At 42.9% G+C, this 20,435-nt stretch overlaps 1 protein-coding gene and 1 long non-coding RNA gene across 4 annotated transcripts in view; both read right to left on the bottom strand.

The window, feature by feature from the left end:
- ece2b (endothelin converting enzyme 2b) overlaps positions 1 to 7,797 on the bottom strand; it is a 35,165-nt gene extending 27,368 nt beyond the window's left edge. For 2 of the 3 annotated variants that reach the window (XM_047392631.1, XM_047392632.1), the window contains exon 1: positions 7,503 to 7,796. In XM_047392631.1, the coding sequence (XP_047248587.1) occupies positions 7,503 to 7,535 (33 nt within the window). In that variant the 5' untranslated portion in view covers positions 7,536 to 7,796. Of the gene's footprint in view, positions 1 to 7,502 lie in introns of all 3 variants that reach the window. The other variant, XM_047392633.1, reaches the window with a different exon arrangement.
- A 10,085-nt stretch (positions 7,798 to 17,882) lies between these two features.
- On the bottom strand, positions 17,883 to 20,048 carry LOC124884610. The gene is made up of 3 exons (XR_007042476.1): positions 19,902 to 20,048; positions 19,020 to 19,421; positions 17,883 to 18,883 (listed from the first exon to the last, which is right to left on the bottom strand). It is a non-coding gene; the product is annotated as an uncharacterized LOC124884610 (long non-coding RNA).
- Positions 20,049 to 20,435: the final 387 nt, after the last annotated feature.

Here is a 20,435-nt window from a genome sequence, read left to right as displayed (position 1 = left end):
CTTAAACACACCAGTCGTAAATGATGGAGTTAGCAAACTCCTGTAGAACTGGGTGACAGGAGATCAGTTGGATATTTGATTCAGTGCATAAAAGGCTGGAACTGCCCACCTCTGCATATTATGGGATGTAAATAAAGGAAGTCTTGGATGGCAGGTGAGGTCAGGGGCCATAACCCAAGCACCATTCCTTTAAGCTCAATATACTGTAAGTCCACCCAGTCAAACCCTGTGTTCTGGTTGAGTAATCAGCAGTTTATTTACATTCAAGCATGCTAAAATAACTGAATTTTGTGGGTCTTCCTGAGCTTTAAATCCAGTCCAACATGATGTTTGTATGAACAGCTGATTCTGTTAAACTGAAGCTCTGAAGATGTTTGTCTCCTGAGCTCAGGAGGCTTCAGCGGCTGTTTGCAGAGCGTGCCTCTGCAGCAGGTCAGTCTCGGAGTGTCGGAGCTTCCCGTTGGCTTGCAGAGTGTCGGTGTCCTGCAGGAAACAAAAGGTTTCCAACTGTTTCCTTCCTCAGGACCCGCACTGAAACCTGTCTCGCTCTCTCTCTCTGTCCCCCTCAGTGTCTCTCGTCCCGCTCTGTTCTCTTTAATTGATGACGCACGCAGGGGGGAGGTCGGCGATCAGGTTGCCAGGAGACTGGAGTGTGTGTTGTATCTCCCTGTGGAGGCTGATGTCATTGTGTGTGTGTGTTATTGGATAATGTGTGTGAATCATCCCCATTCAGCTCTAATGAAGTTCACTGCAGCTTATATAACATCTGTCTGTCTGCTCTTGTGTCCCCTGCCAGCCTCCGTACTCTGACCTGAGACAGAAACACTCAGAAGACACCAGCAGGAAGACCAGCCTCATCTTTCAGCAGAGGAAACACCAAACAGCCAGTCTGAGCAGGAAGCTCCCAAAAACTGTTCATCAAAATCCTGCTGCTCTGAGACACCAACAGAGACGGAACCGTGGAGGGTCCAACATGTTCTGATTCAAAACATCTGCAGAAACCAAAGCTGCAAAAACTTAAGCTGGCTCTGAAGCAACATTTGGTGGGTTGATTGCTTTCAGGTCCAGTTCTGTCTGAGATGTGGATTTTACTTCATCTCGTCTTCATGAGGACAAAATCTACTGCAGACAGAACATGTTTCACTCAATGACACACGGTTCCCTAAAAACCAAGACGGGTCCAACATGTCAATGCCAGGAAAACAAAGATAGAAACCACAGGCACAGCTCAGAGGAGTTCCATGAAGGTCATCACCAGAACCAGAAATTCTGAACGAGTTGGCAGGACTTTATCCTCATTGCGGAGTACTTTGTGGTTCTGCTGCTGAATCTAATGACGGTTTCCAACAAAGTGCTCATTTTCTCCACCGTTTTGTAAGCAGGAAGTGTCTCCGCATGTTGTTTTAAAGACCATACCACCTACTAGTGGCGTAGCGGGGGAATTACACCATGTCTCTACTGTTGCCGTGTGAACAAAGATTGTAATTAAAACGTTGTCATGTTGTCAGACGTGTTAACAGAAACGGGAAAAAACATCCCGTTTTCCAAGTTGTCATGTCAACTGTGCTGTGGTCCTAATGAAAGGAACTTTTAAAGCTTCAGCAAACCAAGACATTTTGGACTCTTTCATGCTCATGAATAAGTGAGTTTGGTGTGGAAGAAGTTCACAGACTCCTGACCTATACCTGATAGAACACCTTAGGGATGAATTTGAGAAGAGACAGCGAGACAGACGTTGTTGTCCAACATCAGTGTCTGACCTCAGAAATGCTCTTCAGGTAGAATGGTCAGAAATTCCTGTAAACACAGATCTAAACATAGTGGAAAGCCTTCCCTGAAGCGCTGAAGCTGTTATAGCTGCAAAAGATGGGCCAAAATCATGTTTAATCCTATGGATTAACAGTAGGATGTCATTAAAGTTCTGGTGTGCTTGTGAAGGCAGACAAACCTCTGGTTATATGGTGTATGTACTGATAAGAAGAGGAGCTCCATCAGTGGAGAGCCGTTCCTGCACAGTCTGAGAGAACGCTGATTGCTTCCATGTATCTCCTCATGAATAAACTGTTGGTTCTGTGCAGCTAAGTCCAGCGGTTCTAAAGGTTTAATCCGCAGATCTGATCAAGAGTCTTCTAAAGCTGTGATCACAGAACCGGTTCAGTAAGACAGGTCCGTGATGTGGAGCAGAAATGGATCAGGAATGGATCCCGTGGTGCTCCAAACTGCGACGCTGGGAAATATTTTGCTCTTTCCAAAACTGATGGAGATGAGTTTTAATACCGTCACCAGAAGCATCCAAAGTTTTATTAGATTTTAAGTTTATTGGTGACAATCATCAGTTTATGTTTCCCTCCTGCTCCAAAGTTCCTGATTAAACTGGTCCCAGTACCATGCTGGTCATTAATGTTCGGTTCATATCCTGGAAATTTTAGTCAGAGACTCAACATTCGTTCAGAAAACCTCCCCTGTGGCTCATTTCCATCTCTTCAGCCAATGATCTGACTGTGGAGAAGCTGTTTCACCAGAAACGACTGGTTTTCTGAAAGGTTTCACTAATATCTGCTGACGCTGAAAGTCCAAAACAACTGGACTTTTCTGCCTCTTAACATGTCACCAAGCATCATTTCAGGAAGTTTCATTTCCTGCTGGGAACAAAGACTTTAATTAGCAGGAACTCTAGGGAATGCTCCATCTGCAGCTCCCACTGTGAGGAACACATTAACCTCCTGACCTGATGGGGGCATTAAGAAGGTATTAATGTTGGTCCTGAGGGGAATGAATCACAGCAGAAAGGTTCAAAACATGAATGGATGATGCAGGATGTGTTTGGTGCCTCTGGTAACACCAAGCCTCCTGTTATTGATCCAGCTTCTATCCTGGTGCATTCACTGGACCTCGGAAATCGGAAAGCTTCTGTTTTCCACAGCAAATCCTCATCGGCAGTCACATGACCAGGAGCGCTCACAGAGTCGCATAACATGTAGAAAACTGTTTGGAGAAGCACTGCGAACTGACCAGCACTTTCCCACAGAACGAAACCAACACCAGTTTTCTACATTTTGTATAATTAGGAATCTGAAAAATTAATTCATATTCAGATCATTTTCATCCTGATTCCCCTAAATACGACTAACTGTCTTCATTCATCACCTAATGAGTCCTGTGTGTAATTTAATCTGGGTCTAACTGCAGCTACTCTCTGAAGGCTTGTTGTAGAACAATCAGCATCATGAAGACCAAGGAACACAGCACAGGTTGGGGAGAAAGTTCTGGTTCAGTTTAAAGCAGGGTTAGGTTCTACAACCACATCCCAATCTTTGAACATCTCCCAGAGCTCTGATCAACCCATCATCTGAACATGGAGAGAAGATGGACCACCTGCAGACCTACCAAGACATGAACGTCCACCTAAACTGAGTATGGAGAGCATTAATCAGAGAAGCATCCAAAAGGCTCATGGTAACTCTGGAGGAGCTGCAGAGATCCACAGCTCAGGTGGGAAAAGCTGTTAATACGAAAACTATTTGATGAGAACTTCACAAAAACCTGTCCTTCATGGAAACGTGACAAGAAATAAAAAAACGTTGTTGAAAGAAAGAAGAAGTTCTGTTTTCAGTTTCAACCCTAAAGGAGACGAAGCACACATGTGGAAGAAGATGCTCTGCTTGGAGGAGTCTGTCTTTTCGGTCTACATGCAAAACAGTGTTGGCAGCATCATGCTGTGGGGATGCCGGTCAGACTGGATGGAAGATGGATGGAGCTGAAACCAGGACAATCCTAGAATAAACCCTATTGGAGGCTGCAGAAGACCTTGGACTGGGTGGAGGTTCACCTTCCAACAGGACAACCAGAGATACAGTGGATGATTCAGATCAAAGCAGATTCATGTGTTAGAATGGCCTAGTCAAAGTCCAGGTCTAAATCCAACTAGAAACTGTGACAAGACCTTTTCATTGATGTTCTCCATCGATTTGACTAAGCTTCTGTTTACAAAGAAGAACAGAGAACATCTTCAGTCTGTAGATGTTTGAAGCTGGTTGAGACAGACCTTAGAACAGCTGCAGGTGGACCTGCCAGAGGAGGTTCTACAGACTCTACAGATTTTTATCTGTAAGACGTGTTGAAAACATTGTTTCCGTCCACTTCACTGTTTTGCACCATTTTGTGTTTGCAAATAAAATCCAAACGTTTGTGGTTGTAATGGGTCAGAATCTAAAAAGGGTTTAAGAGGTGTGAAAACTTTTGGTGCAGTAAACATCTTCAGGAAGATCTGGTCTTTGCAGCCTGGAAGATCCTGTGAGCTTTAGTCAGCAGATGTTTCACTCAGACCTCAGGAAGCAGAACTGATATCCTAAAAGACGACAAACTGAACATTTCTTATTCCTGGTTCTGTTCCTCTGAGTTCTGAGCCTCACACTAATCCGACCCAGATGTTCATCCATAGGACCAGTTAACCCAAACAGGCTGAGCTCGGATCCGTCCCCGCTCAGCTCAGCATCAGGACAGAGATGGCAAACCCACAATCTGGGATGGAAGCGACTCTGACTGAAAACTGAGATGTTCTGGTTGATGAGAAGATGGATGAGCTGGAATTTCAGCCCTTAAAGATGAAGATGAGAAGGCTGAAGGTGATGAAGGTCAGATGTGGGCAGCGGTGACGGAGGCAGGCGGTCGCTTCTTACTGCGTGTTGTTGCTGGGATGGAAACTGGGCGTCTTAAGACAGGAAGTCACAGAGCTGCAGACAGGAAACGGTAAACCCTGCCCAACCCACACACACACACACACACACACACACACACACACACACACACACACACACACACACACACACACACAGCTGCCAGTGTTTGAGGATGATGGACAGTGTATTTCTCCACGTCGTTTGTGGTCATGATGAGATGAGAGCTTCAGCCTCTGATGATCGAATCCCAATTCTGCTGCTGGGAAAGTTTAGTGGGAGAAAAAACTGCAGGAAGAATAAGATCTATTGGAGGAAATCTTTATCTTCACCACATCTTCATCAGCTGAAGCTGCTGGTTTCTTCCTTCTTACAAGGATCAGCTTAAAGTAGGAGGTTTGTCTGACCCCTGAACTCGTCTCCTCAGGCTTCTGTTAAAACAACTTCCTCCTGATGGCTCAGGACGTCTCCCAGGGAACAGAACCTTAGTTCTAATTTCCTAAAAGTGACCGACCCAGTTAGGCTCGGATTAAAGCTGTAAACTGCCTGCAGACACATGTGTTAATTCATCCAAAGATATGATCAGAATCTGCAAACTGTTTCCAAGCAGAACCAGGAGCTGAAAATCCCTGCCAATGCTGTCACACGGGGGCCAAACACAAGCATTGGGCCCTTCCTATCTTTAACCTGCTTGTGGCGTGTTGTTACTTATTGATGTGAGCAGCTCTTATCTGTCAACTTGCTCCCAGCCAGTCAATTTCTTTTAATTTGCTTCCTTCTCAGTCGTCTTTAAGGGTTTTATTCACACATTTCTGTAGATAACTGATCTTCAAGGCTGAAAACCTGAACCGAAACAGATAACTGCGTAGAATTGTTTTAATGTACTTTTATTTAGTAGCTGCAAAAATAATCAGACCACACTCTTGTCTCTAATAATATTTTTGATAGCTTTAATAACGCCCCCCTCCCGAGAAAATGGCTTTTTAATTTCAGAACTAAACGTAAATAAATCTAAAACTCTTTCCAACTAGTTAAAATTAAAACGATTCCATCAACAGCCTTGTGAACGCCAAACATCCAGAATTCCTTCCTTCTGAGTTCAAACTGGACTCTGGCTTTTCAAATGTTATTTCTCACTTGGTAAAACAGAATTATGGAAATGTCTACTATATGATAAAACAGCTTGCCATATTTGCAGCTTTTTTATGGTGCAACACAACGGTTGTTGCCGGGAGCAACAGGTCCACCATTGTTTATCTCTTTAAAAACACGCTTATTAACGTCTTAATAACATGATTAAAACAATTAAATCCTCGCTGTAAGTTTATGGTGAATTTCATTGGGCCCCTGGTATGTTGGGGCCCCAGGCTACAGCCTTCACCTTTCCCTAATTGTTGCGTCTGCCTCAGAAACCAACAGTGTCGATGAAACTGAGTTCAGGATGCTTTCAGTTCCTGAGCTGCAGACCCAAAGTTTCACCTTTTGGTTCTTTGCACCAAAAAAGAGAAGCACAGAAGATCCGAAGCTCTGACAGCATCAGAGACACGATTCACAAAACAGTACAGAACGTTCTGCCAAAGCGGCAGCCATCTGTTTAGAAGCACAGACAGATCCAAGGTCCGGTTTTACTGGTGAGGATCAGAACTGTACAGAAACTGAAAGCCAGACCAATCTGCTGGAGCTGATCTGCAGCTCTGATGTTATACAGACACAAACAAAGCAGCAGCAGGACAGAAGCTTCATGTTTAAACAACATGAAATACATCCAACATTAATATCACTGTTATATAAACTGTTGCATAAAAGCATTGATATAAAATATTTACTTTAACAGATGATTTCCTGCTTGTAATGACAATAAATGTAAACAGAAGAGCAACAGAAAGAAGCAATGATTCTGTTCTCTGTATTTCATAAAAACTGTTGATGTTTATTAAATACAGCAGAACTAAGTTTGTTCCAGATTATTTACAGGTTTTACTGACTTTCCATGGTCATTTACTTAATGCACAATTTTTTTTTAAATAAGAGGAGGGTGGGGGGTGACCTAGAATTAAACCCAGTAATGTTTAGGTCCATTCTCAGCTACCTTTAGATGATATACATGTGAATCGTTGGGTCTGATATTCATGGAGAACCACAAGGCTCTGTGTGAGGATATCACCCTCTTTTTAAAACTCCAACCTCAGACTTGGTGACGTTCTGCATGAATTACAGCTTCCTGCCAGCAGACTGGGAATTTCAGGTCAGATTTAAACCAGTCCAACATGTTTGTTTCAGAGCCTCCCTCAAACACTCGCCCATTATTCTTATTAAAGGTGGACTTCCTCAGAGAATCTCCTCCAGATTCAGACTGACTGCAGGTAAAAAATTCATCATATGTGTCTGATTTCTTTGACACAATATTGCAGCTTCATGTTCCAACCAGAACCAGTCCACTGTTCCTGCAGAAACATCAAATATCTCAGCATCATCTGGAATCTGCTGCAAAGGTCAAATTCTGATCTGACCTGCAGAACGAAGCTCTGATCAGACATCATCGGGCTGATCCGTGACGTCAGCAGGAAAGTGATTACAGGCCGGAAGCTCCGCCCGAATCAATCACAGTGACTGACAGCTGATCAGCATCATCAGCGCGTGGGCTGTGACGGTCACGCGGCCGGCTGCGCGCATGCTGCGGGCATGTGTGCGTGTTTCAGTGTGTGTGCGTGTTTCAGTGTGTGTGCGTGTTTCAGTGTGTGTGCGTGTTTCAGTGTGTGTGCGTGTTTCAGTGTGTGTGCGTGTTTCAGTGTGTGTGCGTGTTTCAGTGTGTGTGCGTGTTCTCACGGTGTTCCGGAGGTCCTGCAGCGCTACGCTCATCCTGGAGCTCCGAGCCCGAAAGCAGCGCGCTACAGCCGGCCCATCCTCCCGGCTGTCCGCCTGTCTTGTGGTTCGGTATGTCCTGCTCGGGTAGTGCGCGCTGCAGCTGGATCAGGACCGGGAGCAGAATCTGGATCAGGACCGGGATCAGGACGTGTTTCTGGTCTCTCCTCTCCCTCTGCCTCTCCGTGACTCCTCAGACCCCGCCCAACATCCAACCAGCCGCTTCCTCTCACAAACAAACACACCCCGAGACACACGGAGACTGACGTCATCACACAGCCTACGTCACCTCCTCCAGCTCCCACATCTATCTATCTATCTATCTATCTATCTATCTATCTATCTATCTATCTATCTATCTATCTATCTATCTATCTATCTATCTATCTATCTATCTATCTATCTATCTATCTATCTATCTATCTATCTATCTATCTATCTATCTATCTATCTATCTATCTATCTATCTATGATAAAAACAAACCAACCTGCTGAAGCTGGAGGGGAAAACTGAGTCTATCTGTTCTGGTCCCAGATGATCCGGGTCAGTTAGAGTCATGTTACTGATCAGATGCATTGATTAACTGATCATCATCAGAACCTCTATGCAGGGGTTGTCTGGGCCAAGGTTTATTCCTGACATTATTGTCATTTTATCATGGTTGTTAATCTTATTCATTCTTATGCCTAAAATATATCTACATAGATCTATATTTCTGACTCCATCCTGGAGTTACTCCTGTTTTACTCTAATTTGATTTGATGATGTCCTGAAGCTATTCTGCTTGTATTAACTCTGACCCTTAACCTTGGCTGGACTGCAGGGTCACTGGTGCCTATCTCCAGCTGCCAGTGGGCAAGAGGCAGTGTAGAACCTGGACAGGGTCCATCGTAGGGACACAGAGAAAGAGAAAACACACAGAACGGGCCTTGGCAGGGATTTGAACTTGCAACCTTTTTGCTATAAGGCAGCAGTACTGCCAGCTGTACCATGCAGCCTAGTTTTGGTTTAGTCAGGTATGAGGCTCTCATAGACCCATCAAAAAGACAAACATTAGAAGCTAAGCTTGAACCAGAACGATTCTTGGAGCTCTGCCTTCGTAAGGTCCGGTTCTGTCTGGATTTCTTGGAGAAGAACAGGATGAGCCTGAAGAGGACATCTGTGAACTCCTCTGTGAGTTTCAGCAGATCTGCAGCTGGTCATTAGGAGCCATAGAAATCTTTTGGGCAGGTTGCATCTTTCTCTGCTGGTTAGAAGCAAAAGTTCTGCTAAGTTCTGCTCAGAGCTGAGCAGCTTTTATGGACTGACTCTCACCATATTCTGCTGGAACATTTCAGAAATGTTTCCTGAAACAGTCTGCACACATGTCAGAGCTGTTTGCTTCCTGCTTCCTGTCACCTGGAACAGGTGCAGCTCTGCAGACCGGTTCAGCAACAGGAGAAATGTGAGCAAAGTTTAATCAGCTAACAGATGGGGAATAATGATTCGAGAGGAAATGACTACTGATTTTTGACGGGAGCTCCACCAATAAAGACTTCCCTGATGGATGCAGGTTTCTACGTCCCTAAGCGGTCTGACCTACAGATTCAGACTGACTAATCCTGTTAATCTAACAAACATTTAGGTTAAAAGCAAAAAAAACAAACAGCTGTGGGTTCCTTAAAAGACACAGAAGTTTGGGATCCAACAGAAAGTAAAGGAATTACAGGATTATTCCCATTCCCAAAGCATGCTTCCTCAGAGAGCAGCAGAGATCATGCTGCCTGTTGATGCATTTACTGACAGAAACATCGTGGGAGTTTTCAGATTTAATCAGTTGGATTTTTTTTCTGTACTTGACCTGCTGATCAGAGCTGATCCAGGATAACTTGGATGATTGGTTGATTGACTGGGGATCAGAGCTGGATCAATTTAAAGCTTGGAGACAGAAACCCAGAACCATGAATGTGGTCCACTTTAAACCCACACATGATAGATTTATCAGAACAGTCTGCAGTTTTCCTTCAGTCCGGCCCAGATTGTCCCAAACTGTTGAGGAACATCAGGGCAACTTCCTGCTGGGTTTAAATGGACCAGTTCAAGTGGTAACAGTTTGTTGGTCCTGGATCTGACAGCTGGTGAAATGTCTGAAATCTGACTCAAGGAGAGGAAATCCACCTGTTAGGAAGCTTCATGGCTCCTGAGAAAGTCATTCAGTCTGATGCTTTCATGCAACTAAAGTCAGAACCTCTCAACATCACACAGGTCTTCAAGAACAGGCTCTAAAAATGGATTTAAATAAAAAGTTGCTTTACACCTCCCCCTGCTGGTTACAGACCTACAGCACAGTCAAAGACCTTCTCCCTCTTTTCAGTCTGGAAGGTTCTAGACTCTTCAGGTGAATCTGAGCCAACTTCGTTCACCTGAAACAGAAATAATAATCCTCCTCATCCTCAGAAGGATCTCAGTCTGCTCTGATGGAAACATCATCGTTCTTCACAGGAAGCTAACTGCAGTTCTCCACCACCAGTCTGAAGTCTGCTGTCTTCTCCTGGTGAAGACTGATCTCAGGTCATGGAGACACCACAAAGAGAACAAAGGTCTCTGGAGCTCAAAGCAAACAGCGAGGAATAAATGCAGCAAATAAAGAAATAAGGATAGAAGATAGAAGTCAGTAGAACCTCTGGTTGAACAGAACCAACCCACAGACCCAAGCGGACCTCTTTGCTCAACACCAATACCGTAATCAGTATTTCAGCTTAGCTCTCATTGGACCTTTAGATGGTTTGTCTTCTGCTTGTAGAAACCGCAGCCTGCAGTTTCTCCCGCTCCTCCTGCTGCTGTTCAGGCTGAGATGTGTTTCAAGGTCCAGAAACATCAGTGTTGGCCCACAGCCATGGATTTCAACATTAAACTCCGGTACAAACTCTTCTGGAACTTTCAAAATAAAGTGCATTAACCTTCTTCCGGCACAGCCAGGAAACGGGATAACTGCGGACTTCCTGTGACGCCATTACGCAAATAAAAGCACAGCTGTTGCTACATCCGCCCTCTTTCACACGGCCTTCAAAAGAGACTGGACAGGGGAGACAAGCGCGCTGATGAACTCTTCAAATTGGATCCAAGAGTCTCATACGATCATCGATTATATGCAAAGATAAGTACGAATGAAATACTGTCTGTGTTTCTGGTATTTTCATTCATGAACGGGGAAATTAAGGTACAAGCATTGCTTGACTTTCCTTCCGAGACCTGCAGAAGCAAACGGTGTCCGAGAGAAACTCCTGCAAAGATGTGGTCTCCCAGTCTGGAAGGAAGACAGCAGAGACCACATCACCGTGTTAACCTGTGAGGTCAGAGGACAGGACGGGTCACCCAGCTACAGCTCTGGAGATAACCCTTTGTTCACTGTGGATACCTTCTTCAAACTTCTTCGTCTTTTGGACAACATTTCCTCACCATGGTTCATGAGGTTAAGGGTTTGGGCAGAAAAATAATAGAAAGATTTGGATTGAAATGATCTAAACGTTTTTCATTTTTATCAAGTTTTTGTTTGTCTTGAACTTATTTATCTTGGTGCTAGCAGGCTATCTGCAGCACAGGTGCCCTGTTTGTGTTCTTTGTGTGTTTTTAAAGTTAAATCAAACTTTATTTAAAGGGTGATTTTAAACAGAACATTGATCATAACGTGTCGTCCGCGCTTATGCATTTTAACCCTTTTATTACCCTGGTATTTTAAATGTATGTGTTGATTCTGGTGCTAAGCTATTAGCTTCTTTGTTAGCTCAACGCTAACCAGTAAGAACACGTGGTTGCTACTAAAGAGTATTTAACAGAAAGGTTGTTGGTTTTCAATCTAGTGAATAATAGTTCCTAAACATCATTTACTAAATCTGATAACTAAGTAAACACCATTAAGCCTCATTTCTCCAGAAAGATTTGTCTCTTTTCCAAAATATTTCCTTAATAATATTTCTTCAAATATTATTTTAATAAATAAAGGCAGTTAATTAGACCGCGTTAAGAATTAGTCATCTAGAAGGTTGGTTTTATTCAGCAGATCATTCTTTAAAATATTATTTTATTAAAATAATATTTTATCTGATGTTTCATTGTGAATGGTTGTCTAAACGTTTGCTGATTATTGTCTAAGTTGGTTCCAAGACTAACTTAACTTCATTTCCAGATTCTTCAAGATAATCCTTGGTTCTCAAACATAAACATTGCATGGTAATGTTGCATCACTCTTTTGGTCATAATTATCAATCATCTTTAATCAACTTGTTTATATTGTACATAGTCCATTAGTCTTCATTATTCTTTAATTCTGTTTGGTAGTTTAGTTGGATTGTTTTAGCAAAGTAAAGAGTTTGTTGATTGAAATATGTTTTACTTTGAGTTGACTTATTTTTGTTAATAAATTCTTGTATTTTAAGAAATTGTGTGAATTTATTCCATATATGTGCAGAGTTTATGCTGTTCAATAATGTCAGAGCTCGTCTCACACCTTTCTATTTTGTCCTAATACCATCGCCTTACTGGGCTGGTATTCACAGGACAACCCTTAACAGACCCAAATATTATTTGAACACAACTAGAAGCTAAAAGATATCTTCAGTTACAGACTGGCCACCAGATGGCTCTTCAAAGAGAAAATGCTGCAAAGCTTGAGCTCTCAAAAGCTGAGGAGAGGATGGAGAAAGCTGAAGCAAAGTTAGTGGACCTGAAAGCAGATGAGCTCAAGAAAGCTTCATCCCAAAGGGGGGAACACACCCCCACCGTTCAGGTACCGGATTTGAATTTTCACTCCCAGCAGCCACAGCAGGGGGCAGACTCAGACAGCAGACCTCCAGCACCTAGGTCAGAGTCTCCTCTCCTAAATTTAATCCAAGTGTTCAACTTACTTCCACAGACCTTAACAAAAGTGTTGAAAGTCAGGTCTCCAGTGGTGTCCGGCCAAATCCCTTTTCAGTGAACAACCACCAAGATGACCGAGTGCCAGACTCAGCGTGCACAAGTGGCCCAATTCGGTAGAAGGAGCAGTTTTCCAGCCTGATCGGCACCCCTCTCCTTTCTGACTCTGTGTCCCCTAGGGACCAGGAGAGACTCACATGGTTCTCAGGTGACTCAATCCAACCTGACCCACCACCATGTGCACGAGTCCATTCATGACAAAGCTCTCATTTAAAGCATGAGAAGACTTGTCTCCTTCCCCAGAGGTTAGATCATGATCTTCCACCATTTCATGAACTTAACCAGCATGACTTCTCAGATGGACGTGGTCCACCTTGGGAGCATGGTGTCCGTTTCAAACAGCTTGAATTCCTTGCTAAGGACATAGACGTTTTTGATCCAGGTAGCCAGGAGTCAAATATTGATGCTTATCTGCTTGAGGTTGAACATTGTCTTCTTGACTTGCGTTTTCCTTCTGATCATGAGAAGCTGAGGCTTATTTGGAAAACAACAGCTAAGAGTGTTCATGTGTTCATAAAAACTCTTCCTCTAGAAATTAGTGACAGTTATCCAGCTCTCTGCCAGGCTCTTAGAGAAGAGTACTATGTTTACAGAGATGAAGCCGCTGCCACTATTAATGCTTTGACAGTTATGCAAAAACAGTATGAACCTCCCAGAGAATATTTCCACAGTTTAAAGACGGCTTATTTTCAGGGATGTTATGCTCCAGGTCTTGAAGAAGACCACACTTTTAAGTCTTTGTTTCTTCACAACCTCCACGTTAGCGTGCAGTATGAAGTGACCATGTAGTGCATAACAGAGAATCTCTCCGTGCAGGAGACTCGTAGATATGCTCAGCTTGTGTGGGAAACACGTGTCCATTCACGGTACAGGATAAAACATGAACTGGAGCAGACGGGAGCGGGAGCTAACCAATAGGAGGGAAATAAACTAGGATCAATTGTCCTTGGAAATGTAAAACTGAGACTTTGTTATAAACTTTAAAAAAAAAAAAACTTGGATCGACGCCGCCATTGTGTAGTTTTTTTCCAAGAAGCCTATACTATAATGTGAGTCAAACGAACTACACGACCCACAAGCCAACAGGGCTTCTGATCGATGTTTTCCACCTGCGTTCAGGATGGAGGGAACAAACGCAGGTGGAGAACTGGACGTGGTAAAATTGGATTTGTAACGTAAAGTCAGAAATAAAGACTTATCTACTAAACTCATAGAGCTGACAGGAAAGTCGCAAATATTACCGAACTTCAAGAGAGTTGAATGTAGCGGTTTTAACACGCAGTCTGCTGCTTATAAAACGTGTTTAGTTGTAATCAAGTTCACCAGTGATTAAGGGACACTTGTTAGACAGATTCTGGATTAAATCAGTCCTGCATCTCTTCATTTATCAAATCAAAAGTACCAACATGTGTCAAGTCTCATCTGACCAACAAAATTGCTGCTCTAAAGATTTAAGAGGTAAGGTACGGAAGCCCGTGAGGGGACATGGGGAAATTTATTTATTTTGCGTCTCCACGCAATACTTTTGCGTTCGGCATTTTGGAGCAACAGCACAGATGATAAACTGCTCATAAAACAAACACTGATATGTCATTAATATGGTTTATTTGTCATATGCAGGTTAACACGCTGTAAACAATGCGATAAAATGCTTAGGATAAGAAGAACCGTTCAAATCACGATAAAAACAAAAACACTAATGGTGTACAAAAAAAAGTACCCATCATGCAGCAGTAATAAGGAAATAAAGGGTCAGATGTGGTTTCATGCAGTTTTATTGTTCAGTAGTTTGTTTGACAGCTTGTGGATAAAAACTGTCTTTTAGTCTGATTTGAAGATAATTTTATTTAATGCTGATTTCAAAATAAAACTCAATAAATCTCAAAACGGGTGTAGTGTTTGTTTCATTTTTGCAGTTATCTGGTTTGGAAACTATCCCACAAAGTATTGCTAAATAACGCAAAGACTATTGCGTGAGAACGTAAAAAGAAAGAGGAAACATCCCCCCCATGTCCCCTCGCGGACTCTGTATAGAAAGGCTTCATCAAGGGAAGATATTAAATAAATATGTTGTGAAATAGAAAAAAATTGAATGTAACATTAAATGTACAATTTATTTAATACATCATTAAATATTAAGTGTACCACTAATTACGTCATGTCGTCTTTAAAATTATACTTAATTATTCAGTGGCATATTTAATTGCATAATAGTCCATTTCATGATATAATGGTACATTTATTGTTTCTAATGATGTATTAAATAAATAAATGGTACCTTTAATTTAATGGCACATTTATTGTTACATTTCTTTCATGTTACATTTACTTCACTTATGGGACATTAACAACATGTATTTATTTAATGATGATTTTATTGTATTAATTTTGTCCAGTTTGACCCTCCATTCTTGATGCCTGTATAGGAGGTCATGTTAGAATTTAAATCAGGTGTTCTGGAGCAGACACACATCTAAAACTTGCAGAGAAGAGGTCCCTGAGGACCAGGGCTGTGAACCATTGAGGTACAGTTTCTAAATTATGAAGGTAATGCCTTTTTGGCCTTTTGTTCACCAAGTACAGTTCTCTTACTAGGTGCATTTTTCTTTAATTTCAGCAACTTGAAACATAAAAGTGATGTCATTGTTCAAAGGAAACAGTCACTTAATAAATGAGTAAAATACAATTATGTACATTTTGTTTATTCAGCTAAGATAGACATGGTCTGTTTCCTTGTTTGATATTTTATTATTTCTTCATTATTATTCTTTTTACTTTAACTGGCCTTTACTACAGCTAAAAACAGGGACCTAACTGGTCCTTCAAAGAAAGAAATTACCAAAAGACTAAATGAAGAAAACTAAAATGGGAGCGGGACAGGAGTGGGAGTCAATTTACCAGGAGTGGAACGGGACAGGATTTGTTTTTTTTTATGCTGGCCTGGAATTGGGATGAGACAAGACATTTTTCTGGGAGCGGGATGGGACCGGAGAGAAAATCCACTCCCGCGTCACCCTCTACTGCAGGTGTGTAATAACTGAGGTAACGGCGTTTCTAAAAGACCTGGCAAGCCGTTGCAGTCCAGAATCAACCCTGTAAAATCTATCAAACAAGGTATGAAGATGGTAAATAATTTCCAACACCTTATATTCTGTTTTAATCTTTTTCTTTCTTATGGTTTTGAACTTCAGAAATTATTAAGGTTTTAAAAGCAGTATTATTATGGTGGGAAAATTATTACATGACTTTTGTTTTTGTTTTTTTTCTCTTTTAAACATTTTTTTAGTGTTAGTCTGCCCAAACCTGCCTCATTCCTGTCCAAACACTAACCTCTGAACCAAAATGAACTGTTGAACTCTGCCTTGCTACAGGAACCCAGTGACCTTTTTCTCATGGCTGAGGACGGATGTTTAGCCCCAAAGACTGTGAACTTCATCTTATTCTTCGGAACTAAAAGGGGGGATGTTGGGACCCACAGCCATGGATTTCAACATTAAACTCCGGTACGGACTCTTCTGGAACTTTCAAAATAAAGTGCACAGCCAGGAAACGGGATAACTGCGGACTTCCTGTGACGCCACTACCCAAATAAAAGCACAGCTGTTGCTACATCCGCCCTCTTTCACACGGCCTTCAAAAGAGACTGGACAGGGGAGACAAGCGCGCTGATGAACTCTTCAAATTGGATCCAAGAGTCTCATACGATCATCGATCATATGCAAAGATAAGTACGAATGAAATACTGTCTGTGTATCCGGTATTTTCATTCATGAACGGGGAAATTAAGGTACAAGCATTGCTTGACTTTCCTTCCGAGACCTGCAGAAGCAAACGGTGTCCGAGAGAAACTCCTGCAAAGACGTGGTCTCCCAGTCTGGAAGGAAGACAGCAGAGACCACATCATCGTGTTAACCTATATGGTCAGAGGACAGGACGGGTCACCCAGCTACAGCTCCGGAGATAACCCTTTGTTCACTGTGGATACCTTCTTCAAACTTCTTCGTCTTTTGGACAACATTCCTTACCACAGTTCATGAGGTTAGGTTTGATAAAATATTAAAATATTAATATTAAATATTAAATAATATTCTCAGATTAATAATCCCAACATCAGATAACCTTACGGTGCTGTCTGCCATGTCCAGACAGCCTTGAGCTCAGCGATAATGCTCTGTTCAGCTCTGAGCTTAGCTGCAGACTGGCAGCAAGTCCTGGAGGTGCTTATGGACCAGTCAGACTCTCTCCAGGACTTTCAGGATGTTGGACAAGGAAGACCAAAGTGTGCTCTGGTCTTCCAGAAGGAAGTGTCCTCTTCCTCACTTTAAAGACCGACCCAGACGGTAACCTTTGTTGGGATGTTTTAGTAACTGGTTTCAGAAAAATCTCTTTCGATTCTGTCACAGTTTCTCCTTGTTCATCAAGAAGGTGCAGAGACCTTTAAAGGGGTCAGAATTGAAAAAGGGGTCATATAAACAAAATCCATCAATCAATCAATTTACACAAATAATATGTATTTTTACTGTGACATACGCCCCTTTTCCGTGGGCTCTATTTTCCACTCCACTCAGCCCGTTTCATGACCGTTTTCATTGCTGGTTTCTCCAGCCCGGTACTGGCTTTCTTGGTACCTGCTTGTTGTCAGGTCTCATCAGGGCTGAGCAGGGCCGACTGCTGTCCACTGATTGGCCGTGAGCGCGGTCAGCAGCGTGAGAAAGTGTTCCAAAGGCAGCTGATAACAAGCCACAGGAAAAGCTCCAAAAATTCTAAAGTAAGTACAAAAATATTAAAAACCCCAACAGCTGTAGCAGGTCAAACTGAAAGTCCGAAATCACTGTTGTGTGATGGTGAGTGTTTATTTTACTTTGGATGTTTGTTCTTGAAGCTTATCTCCTGTTTGGTCGGGTCACACCGAACCATGAGACAGGAAGGGTTCACAGCGGCACAGAGCATGATGCTGATGGCTGGAGGCGGGGCTTCCAGCCATAACTCCAGCCTTCAGCGAGTTTATGGAAACACAACCGGGTTGGTGCCGAGTAGAGTGAGGCTGAGTGGAGTGGAGCCGTGTGGTGCTGGTACCATGAATGGAAAAGAGGCAATATTGAATTTTAACCCCACTAATGTCTAACCGGTGATTCTCATCCCTCTTAGGATCAGAGGGTTCTGTGCTCAACAATAAATGTTTTCTCTTGGTTTTTGGTCAGTGTTTCTATCTGTCCCCTCATCCTTTGTCTCTCTTCTCTCTCCTGGTTCGAGGTCTTCTTTTCTCCACCGTTTGGTTTCGTACCGTTTCCCCCTGCTGGCCAAGAAGAAGTTACCTTCTGCAGCCATGTTGAAGCTCTGTGTGTTTCTTAGGTTTCTTCTCACTTTGATCATCTTACCACTACAGCATGAAACATTCATAGCCATTTATTATATTGTCTTGAATAAACAACTTGATGTTACTGTATGTATGTTTACATGGGGGTAGTTCAGAGCAGTTGCAGTGATTAGTGATCAGGAGCCATTGACTCTGTCCACCTAAATAAAGGGGCTTCCTAGTTTGGTCGGGATCTCTGGAAGTGTTTCGACTGGTTTAGATATTACATGAAAACAGAAGCTTCCATAGAAACCACACCTTGGCACATTCTACTGATCTAATATGTGGGGTACCCCAGGGCTCTGTTTTCAACACACCTCTTTGTTCTATATATACAAAGCTGTATTTCCTTCGTATTGGCAAGTAGCTTCATTATGATGTAAAGTTTGGACCATCTATACATCAAACAGTCTGTGACTGAGGGAACAGCACCATCTTCCATCCTTGGAGCGAGTCCAGGCTGGTCGGAAACTTGCTTGTGTTGAAATTCAACCGCTGGGCTGGTTGAAACATCTCAAGTATGTGCCTGGTTCTCTTCTACTGCACCAGCTGTCTGGTGCATGTGAAGTACCGAGAGTTTGACCTCATCTCCCTTCCTAACTTTCCTTCTTAGGTCAAGGTGGGGTTGAATTCCAGGTTAACTGTGGAGGTGAAGCAGATCATGTTCTGCTGTTCCAGACAAAGGAGCATCGATAACATTCCCTGAACTAAATCCGGTGTCCTGTCTCCTGTGACCCCACAGCTTTAAAGGACAGCTGTATGTTTGGCCGTGATGAGTGCCTGGTTGGGTTTAGTTTGGACCAAAACTGGGCTGAAGTCACAGCTCCAGCAGAGGATGAAGATCAGACACTTGCAGAGCTAACGCTAAACATCCTAAAATCTCTGGAACACCAACTGCTTATCAGCTCCTTCCCAACACTTTTCATCCTCTTCTTCTCCTGCTTCCTGAAGGCAGCATCAGGAGGAATTGATGTGAAAGAGCAGCTCTTGATCGTCACCGTGTCGTTCAGCAGAAGAAAAGCTGCAGCTGCGTTTCTGAAAGAGACGAAGATGAGCTCAGATGAAAACCTTCAGTGTGACAGCGTCTCCCTCTCACTGTTTTTGTTCTTGGAGAGATGGAGGCGACGTTTGAGCTCCTGCAGGAGGCAACAGGAAGCTGAATCATCCTCACCTGTCAGAGAGCGCTCCTCATCTTCTTTAGTTGACACAAAAACACGGACAGCCTGCTGACATCTGAAGGCCATTTCCATCAAAGCGAAGAACAGAAGAAGACGTGTTTCTGTCTGTGAGTGGATGTGTGATTGTGTCGAAACTCTGGTTTAATCTCTGTTTAGATGTTTGGTCTTTCAGGATGAAGGTTCTCTGAGTCTCTGTCATCATTTCAAACTTGATTTCTTTCAAATTGTCATGACTGCAGGCCTGGTCCACATGTTAACCACGCATCTTAACAACATAAAACCAGATCTTCACATGATGCATGTCCACAAACATCCAAGACTTGCTAACCTCCCATTTTCAGCTGTCCGAATCTGACATGAATCTGGTTTCATGTCATTCTCACTGTTGTGACCTCCTGTTGGCAAAAGCAAAAATCAGGATTGTTGAGCTTCTCACAGGCTGGATGGAGTAAGACCGTCTATATAAAGTTCTCAACAGATTCTGATGGGTTTCTTTCTGTTTGTGGATTATTTTCTGCTTTTGACAACTTTTCATGTTCCTCTGGTAATCAATGTTTTGTTGTTACAGTTTATTTCATCTTCATGGTTCTTTTTACAGAGAGAAAGCGGGAGAGAGTCAGCCTGCGTTCTGCTTCATCATCTCTGCATTAGTGCAGTGGTTGTTCTCTGCGCACCAGGAAACCACCTCCTCCCCTCCATCAGGTACAGGGACAGTTATCTTTTCTGCTCCAGCTCAGGTCTGCGCTGGATTTTAATGAGCGTCTTTAACATTGAATCTACGCTCTAAACATGGACCACCATGGAGGACCAAGACAAACTTTAAACCTCACCTCTGAACAATGGTTTTGGGCTAGATGGAGTCTAACACATCTTACCTGCAGATCTGTATCCACCATGAAAGTCTGAAGGTTCGTGTCTCTAATGATTTGTTCCTTGAAGCTACTTGCAGCCTTTGGGAAGCAGGAAACAGAAAAGACTAAATGTTTCTCCTGAAGCCTCTGTTTCTTAGGTTAAAATGTAGCTCCGCCCACTCTCCATATCACCGGCCTGCAGAAGGAACCAAGGGCACAGCGCTCTACCCATGATGCACCAGGGTTCGACAGCCTGACTTGGATTCAAATCTGCTGACCGTTGATAACGTAACCATGGTGACCAGCTTTGTTTCTGCCGTTTATCAGCTACTCTGTGATTGGTCGAGGTTGACTGATGGCAGCTGGACCTTTGACCTCTATGAGAGAGACTGACGTTATCACGCTGTGTGTGTGTGTGTGTGTGTGTGAGAGAGTGAGAGAGAGAGAGATACTTCCTTTTGCAGCTGATTAGTCGTCTTTTTGTTTCCAATGAATCGACTTTTTAAGGTGAAAAACAGCATCAGCAGCTATTCAGACACACACACACACACACACACA

The sequence above is a fragment of the Girardinichthys multiradiatus genome, chromosome 18 (assembly GCF_021462225.1).
Source record: "Girardinichthys multiradiatus isolate DD_20200921_A chromosome 18, DD_fGirMul_XY1, whole genome shotgun sequence".
In the NCBI taxonomy this organism is placed as follows: Eukaryota; Metazoa; Chordata; class Actinopteri; order Cyprinodontiformes; family Goodeidae; genus Girardinichthys; species Girardinichthys multiradiatus.
The sequence above is the reverse complement of the archived record's forward strand: the minus strand, read 5'-3'. Positions and strand labels throughout refer to the sequence as shown.